At 41.4% G+C, this 8144-nt stretch overlaps 1 protein-coding gene across 1 annotated transcript; it reads left to right on the forward strand.

Moving 5' to 3' along the window:
- Nucleotides 1-3782: 3782 nt before the first annotated feature.
- LOC311129701 (M-phase phosphoprotein 8-like) lies at nucleotides 3783-7314 on the forward strand. The gene is made up of 3 exons (XM_084162108.1): nucleotides 3783-3994; nucleotides 4137-4223; nucleotides 7241-7314. The coding sequence occupies exons 1-3, from the start codon at nucleotides 3866-3868 to the stop codon at nucleotides 7262-7264; spliced, it is 240 nt and encodes a 79-aa protein (XP_084018234.1). The 5' UTR covers nucleotides 3783-3865; the 3' UTR covers nucleotides 7265-7314.
- Nucleotides 7315-8144: the final 830 nt, after the last annotated feature.

Below are 8144 nucleotides of genomic sequence, written 5' to 3' on the forward strand. Positions count from 1 at the left end.
AAAGTAATGATGGACTGTCGTTACTCTTTGCTTATTTGAGCTGTTCTTGCCATAATATGGACTTGGTCTTTTACCAAATAGGGCTACAGTGGGGAAAAAAAGTATTTAGTCAGCCACCAATTGTGCAAGTTCTCCCACTTAAAAAGATGAGAGGGGCCTGTAATTTTCATCATAGGTACACGTCAACTATGACAGACAAAATGAGAAGAAAAAAAATCCAGAAAATCACATTGTAGGATTTTTAATGAGTTTATTTGCAAATTATGGTGGAAAATAAGTATTTGTCTTCTGTATAATCCCCACCCCCTACCTTGTCATAACACAACTGATTGGCTCAAACACATTAAGAAGGCAAGACCAAAAATTAACTTTTAAGAAGGCACACCTGTTAATTGAAATGCATTCCAGGTGACTACCTCATTAAGCATGAAGCTGGTTGAGAGAATGCCAAGAGTGTGCAAAGCTGTCAAGGCAAAGGGTGGCTATTTGAAGAATATAAAATATGTTTTGATATGTTTAACACTTTTTTGGTTACTACATGATTCCATATGTGTTATTTCATAGTTCTGATGTCTTCACTATTATTCTACAATGTAGAAAATAGTAAAAAATAAAGAAAAACCCTTAAATGAATAGGTGTGTCCAAACTTTTGACTGGTACTGTCAACTTGTTTAGCCGACTTTTAAGGACATTTTATGAACTTCTTTTGAGCTGCAAAATTACTTTTGCCACATTGTGGCGCCCAAACTCCAAATCCTTTGGCATAAGCTACACCAATGATGTATGTAATCCCTGGATTGCTGATGCTATGTATTGTCCTTTAAGAGGCTTTGAAGACACCGGTCGGCCATATTGGCACTCCCCACTAGGAGCAGTCCTCCATAGGAATGACTGGAATTTTACAGTATTTTAATTAAATGTTTCATGGACAAAATTACATGTATTTAAGTATTTTTTTGTTGTTGTAGTGAGGACCGTAACATTAGTACTCTAAAATACTTTAAGGAAATGTTATGTGTATTTTTGCCTGTACCGTTGTATGTGTAGCTAATGTATATGTGTAGGTTAGGTTTTGAGTTAAAACAACTGACCAGCAAACCTAGAATTTAGTGGGTTAGGCTATTCCTGGTAAAGTGCGGTGTGAATGGGTTTAAGTACTACATTTGTGCCCAGTTTAGAGAGTATGGTTTGATGTTTGAGCCGCTTGAAATCCACCAATCACGTAAAGAAGAATGTTTCTTTGGCTGTTCTTGAATTATACTGAACAAAAATATAAGCGCAACATGTAAAGTGTTGGTCCCATGTTTCATGAGCTAAATAGAAGATGCCAGACATTTTCCATACGCACAAAAACATTCATTCTCTCACATTTTGTGCACAAATTAGTTTACAACCCTGTTAATGACTGTTTCTCCTTTACATTTTTGGCATTTAGCAGACGCTCTTATCCAGAGCAACTTACAGTAGTGAGTGTATACATTTTCATATTTGTTCGCACTGGTCCCTCGTGGGAATCAAACCCACAACCCTGGCGTTGCAAGTGCCATGCTCTACCAACTGAGCCACACAGGACCTCCTTTACCAAGATAACCCATCCACCTGACAGGTGTCGCCCTCCCAGAGTGCAAAGAACCGTGACCCTGGACAACACCCTGTCGTTCTCTGCGAACATCAAAGCAGTGACCTGCTCCTGCAGGTTCATGCTCTACAACATCTGTAGAGTACGACCCTATCTAACACAGGAAGCGGCACAGGTCCTAATCCAGGCAATTGTCCTCTCCCGTCTGGACTACTGCAACTCGCTGTTGGCTGGGCTCCCCGCTTGTGCCATCAAACCCCTGCAACTTATCCAGAACGCTGCAGCCCACCTGGTTTTCAACCTTCCCAAGTTCTCTCATGTCATCCCACTCCTCCGCACACTCCACTGGCTTCCAGTCGAAGCTTGCATCCACTACAAGACCATGGTGCTTACCTACGGAACAGCAAGAGGAACTGCCCCTCCCTACCTTCAGGCTATGCTCAAACCCTACACCCCAACCCGAGCACTCCGTTCTGCCACCTCAGGTCCCCCCCACACACACTTTTTATGCCTGTGATATGTGGTTGTCCCCCCTAGCTATCTTAAGATGAATGCACTAACTGTATGTCTGCTAAATGACTCAAATGTAAACAGCATGATCATTACACAGGTGCACCTTGTACTGGGGAAAATAGGCCACTCTAAAATGTGCGATTTTGTCACACAACACAATGCCACAGATGTTTTGAGGGAGTGTGGAATTGGCAGGCTGACTGCAGGAATGTCCACCAGAGCTGTTGCCAGATAATTTAATGTTAAATTCTCTGTCATAAGCCGCCTCCAACATTGTTTTAGAGAATTTGGCAGTACGTCCAACCGGCCTCAGAACCGCAGACCACGTGTAACCACACTAGCCCAGGACCTCCACATCCGGCTTCTTCACCTGCGGGATTGTCTGGGACCAGCCATCCGGACAGCTGTTGAAACTGAGGAGTATTTCTGTCTGTAATAAAGTCCTTTTGTGGGGAAAAACAAATTCTGATTGGCTGGGCCTGGCTCCGAAGTGGGTGGGCCTATGCCCTCCCAGGCCCACTTGTGGCTGCGCCCCTGCCCAGTCATGTGAAATCCATAGATAAGGTCCTAATTTATTTATTTAAATTAACTGATTTCCTTATATGAACTGTAACTCTGTAAAATTGTTGCATTTTTATTTTTTGTTCAGTATAGAATCTTCAGATGACTACACAAAGACACCAGCTCCATTGAAAATGTTTTCTTCTAATGGATTATACATACATACATACAAGTAACTGAAATGTGCGTTGCCTATTGGAAACAGTTCCTTCGTTCTGCGTGTGGAATTGGTTTCAGAGAATCACACAGAACCTATTCCTCTTGTACTTCGGTCTTTAGCAGTCCATGTAGGGCTACTTGTTTTATTGCCCTTTTGTCAAAGGAAAAACATTTCAACTTTTTATATTAATGTTACTATTATTCAGTACTGTCTTAACCATATTGATTTCACAGCAGCAGTTTAAGTTCTTCAACACTAATTTAGGCTGACTAACTTGTATAGGGTTTGATAGCTGTTGCTTCTCTATGATTTAATCCACTTGCCTACTAGATAATGTTACTATTGCAAGTAAACCTTTCTGTTGCTTCTAATTGCATTAAGGTTCAAGGAGAAATTATGTAAATGTGTTTGTTTATATTTATCAGTTCATGTTATAACTGCAACAGGTCTGCCACAGTGTTGTTAGGCGTTAACTGAGAAAAATAATCAGGGGTTTCAACCACACCCCACTATTTACTGTCTAAAGATGCTTAAATTGTTTGTTTTTTTCACTAACATGTATTTGTTATCAAGCTGCCTGGTGCTCATTGTGTGTACTGTAATATACTATATATTTGCTTGGTTAATAAATTGTTACTTGATGTAAATGTTCAAATGTTATTTAAGTTCTCAGAATATTCATACAGCCTTCTTGAGGTCCATCATTAGTGTTCCAACATGGATTTAGAATTATACCAATAACATTTAAAGGAAACAGCTTTGAGATTTCATGATGTTGTAATACTAGGAATCTATTATCACCATTGCTTAGTGCTTTATGCTTTTACGAACTTAAAACCCTTTTGGATGAAAAGACAACGCCCTAGGTAAGTAGAAAATCAGCTAAACCTTCAAAGAAGTGAACTGCCCCTCTAATTCTTTAAACAATTAGCCCCCTCCCCATTTAATATAATATGTAACTTGTTTGCTACCAGTGGCTTTGGAACGATTTGGTCCTCAGTAAGAAGGAGTCTGTGTGTGTGTCTGTTGCCTCCCGCAGGACTCCAGTGGTATGTCCCTGAGTATGCTGGCAGCAGCAGGGGGACAGGATGACATCCTGAGGCTGCTGATAAAGAAGGGGGTGAAGGGGAACGGACGGCAGAAGAACGGCACCACTGCCCTAATGCACGCTGCAGAGAAGGTAACACAGGACAGACTGGTTTCAACCACCTTATTACAAACAAAGTACACATGTATAAATTCCCCTTGTTTGTATGTTAAATGTCTGTTATGCTATGTGTACTTACTAACTTAACCCCGTATCCTTTAATTTATCATTTCAGAACTTCCTGACCACAGTTGCTATCCTCCTGGAGGCAGGGTCCTACGTCAACGCTCAAACACTGGGAGGAGAGACGGCCCTGATGAAGGTACGGAGGAGAAGAACAAATAAGGGGAAAAGGGGGGAGGTGATGAAGATAAATGCTGTGTTTAATTAGAAAGCAACATACAGTGGTCCTCTGTAGCTCAGCTGGCAGAGCACGGCGCTTGTAACGGCAAGGTAGTGGGTTCGATCCCCGGGACCACCCATACACAAAAATGTATGCACGCATGACTGTAAGTCGCTTTGGATAAAAGCGTCTGCTAAATGGCATATTATTATATTATTATACAGTGCATTCGGAAAGTATTCAGACCCGTTGACTTTTTCTACATTTTGTTTCATTACAGCCTTATTCTAAAATGGATTCAATTGTTTTTCCCCCTCATCAATCTACACACAATACCCCATAATGACAAAGCAAAAACAGGTTGTTAGAAATGTTTGCAAATTTATATAAAATAAAAATAAATTAACACTGAAATTACATTTACATAAGTATTCAGACCCTTTACTCAGTACTTTGTTGAAGCACCTTTGGCAGCGATTACAGCCTCAAGTCTTCTTGGGTATGACGCTACAAGCTTGACACACGTGGATATGGGGAGTTTCTCCCATTCTTCTCTGCAGATCCTCTCAAGCTCTGTCAGGTTGGATGGGGAGCGTCGCTGCACAGCTATTGTCAGGTCTCTCCAAAGATGTTTGATCGGTTTCAAGTCCGGGCTCTGGCTGGGCCACTCAAGGACATTCAGAGACTTGTCCCGAAGCCACTCCTGCGTTGTCTTGGCTGTGTGCTTAGGGTCGTTGTCCTGTTGGAAGGTGTACGTTCGCCCCAGTCTAAGGTCCTGAGCACTCTGGAGCAGGTTTTCATCAAGGATCTCTCTGTACTTTGCTCCGTTCATCTTTCCCTCGATCCTGACTAGTCTCCCAGTCCCTGCAGCTGAAAAACATCCCCACAGCATGATGCTGCCACCACCATGCTTCACCTTAAAAATGTAAAACAGAAATACCTTATTTACAATGAGACTCAAAATTGAGCTCAGGTGCATCCTGTTTCCATTGATCATCCTTGAGATATTTCTACAACTTGATTGGAGTCCACCTGTGGTACATTCAATTGATTGGACATGATTTGGAAAGGCACACACCTGTCTATATAAAGTCCCACAGTTGACAGTGCATGTCAGAGCAAAAACCAAGCCATGAGGTCGAAGTAATTGTCCATAGAGCTCCGAGACAGGATTGTGTCGAGGCACAGATCTGGGGAAGAGTACCAAAATATTTTTGCAGCATTGACGGTCCCCAAGAACACAGTGGCCTCCATCATTCTTAAATGGAAGAAGTTTAGAACCACCAAGACTCTTCCTAGAGCTGGCCGCCCGGCCAAACTGAGCAACCGGGGGGGGAAGGGCCTTGGTCAGGGAAGTGACCAAGAACCCGAGCTCCAGAGTTCCTCTGTGGAGATTGGAGAACCTTCCAGAAGGACAACCATCTCTGCAGCACTTAACCAATCAGACCTTTATGGTAGAGTGGCCAGACGGAAGCCACTCCTCAGTAAAAGCCAAATACACATGTGCCAAGCTTGTAGCGTTAAACCCAAGAAGACTTGCGGCTGTAATCGCTGCCAAAGGTGCTTCAACAAAGTACTGAGTAATGGGTCTGAATACTTATGTAAATGTGATATTTCCTGGTTTTTTTTATATACTTTTGCAAACATTTCTAAAAACCAGTTTTTGCTTTGTCATTATGGGGTATTGTGTGTAGATTGATGAGGTGGGGGAAAACAATTTAATCCATTTTAGAATAAGGCTGTAACGTAACAAAATGTGGAAAAAGTCAAGGGCTCTGAATACTTTCCGAATGCACTGTACATGTGTGGGGTATCATAAGTTTGAAGGAAGGTTGTTGTCTTAGGCACCTTTGCAACACAGGATTCTATATCCTAAACTACTTTAACTACATAAGAGCTTTCAAGAATGCATGATTTTAACTACCTGGTCAAAATAGTCATCCAAATCACTTGTAGTTAAAGTAGTAGTTGTGATGACGATAATGCAGAGCACATCCTGGCAACGACATGCCATTGTAGACATACGATAGTTGGATAAACAGTTATCAATGATGATCTACTGTAGTCCTTGTTTTGTTCATTTGATGTGAACATTACATCTGCTTTAACAGCCACATCATTGAAATAATTTCCCCTTTTTTGTCAACTGCTGTGCAAACTGTGGCATTGAAGTAAAACCGGGTCACCAAGGATACCCATGTCTGTAGTTTATTCTAAAGATATGTCAAATGTCCTCATGTAATTTGACGTCTTTGTTTGTCTGTCGATACATTCAGGTAAGTTTGACTTCAAACACTGCCTTTTTACTAGAATGTGCATATGAACTCTGTAACCCATCCCGGTTACAGGTACCCAAGAGCCCTGGCTAACACACACACACACACACACACACACCTGCTAGTTGGTGTAGTGTCAGTGAGTAGATCAGGAGCAGGCTCCAACATGCATTATGCTGAAGACTACTGTAGGCCTAGTTCAATAAAATAGTGAGGTTTTATTTCTGTCTATGGTGTCTGCCGGTACTTTGATCATGGTTTTCACTCCTTTGTGTGTGTTCCTCTCCTGACCCTGCTGCAGTCTGACCCCATGATGCTATGTCCATATAATAAACAGTGTACATATGTTTCCATATCAAAGAATAAGATTTATTTTTGATTCATCAATGAATGTAAATGCAATGGGAATTTAAGATAGTTTGTTTTGAAGATATGACAAAAGTAGCTACCAACTGTCAGACAAACCTGAATGTCAAGTCGTCAATAGAAAGTACCTAAACATGAGAACACTAGTTTCTGTTTCCCTCTCACAAGGGAAAGCTCATACCTGAGCAGGGGCCTATTCAGTAAGGTGACACGTTCAATCAGAATGTTGCCTATATAAATCGAATGTATGGAGTTGACACAGGCTTCTATATATTCTAAGGACAGGAAATCATGTCTGTTCTACACAATATATTTATATCTGAATGTCTTGTACCGTTTCAATGTCCTGAACAGGCTCCTGGACGGTCCTTTATCTGAAGGTCATCAGCGGAGAGTCTTTTTGAGGAAGAACAAAATGGCCGGAGTGGATTGAGTGACAGTTGCAAGACTCCGAGGGCTGTGGTCCAATCTCTCCCCTTGTGCATTTTGTTAACTTCCCCTCATTGATTGAAAAGAAATGGACTTGTCTAAGAATTATGGTGGAAACTCCCTCTGGCTTATTCTTACACCAATCCAATGCTTTTAAATCCATGAGTAGGAGTGGTCAGATGCACACTTTGTGGAGAAGAGTATAGAATTGGAGTGCAGTATTTTGAAACAGGGCATTTGTCCCTGCTTGTGCGAGAGAGAAACAGCCATGGTAGCTTAGAATGCAAATCCTGCTGATGAACTACACAAGACCGATTACGTCACAACTTTGACCAGCCATTCAAGTCTGTCGTCCATTTGTTGCAATAGAATTGGAGGGACTGCAAAATGGGAATAAGTGCTTGTGAATGGTTTGGAATTAGGTTAGATGTACATCTCTACAGTATTTTTAAATATGTACTGTATATCAAATGTCTATTGATAATGTATGTCTATAAATGGCATATTAACTATAAAGGGTCATACTTGTATTATAAACACTGACTTAGGACGCACCTGTGTGACCAACTGGGGTCAAACTCAGGTCTCCGTTACAAGGTTGGGTTGGCCTGCTGAGCTAAAGCCTAGGGTTAGCAGGGTGCTTACGCAAGTTGTCAGATCATATCAGTAAGGTTACTCATTCACATGTGATTCACACACACTATGAGCATCAACGTTCCACTTTTCAACTTTAAAGTATAGCCTAATACATACAGTCCATGCACGCACACAATCATCTGCTTGCAATAGCATAAATTCATCACTAGGCGGAGTTAGACCAATAAAAGGA

Source organism: Coregonus lavaretus (assembly GCF_964263955.1).
Source record: "Coregonus lavaretus genome assembly, chromosome: 5".
Taxonomy (NCBI): domain Eukaryota; kingdom Metazoa; phylum Chordata; class Actinopteri; order Salmoniformes; family Salmonidae; genus Coregonus; species Coregonus lavaretus.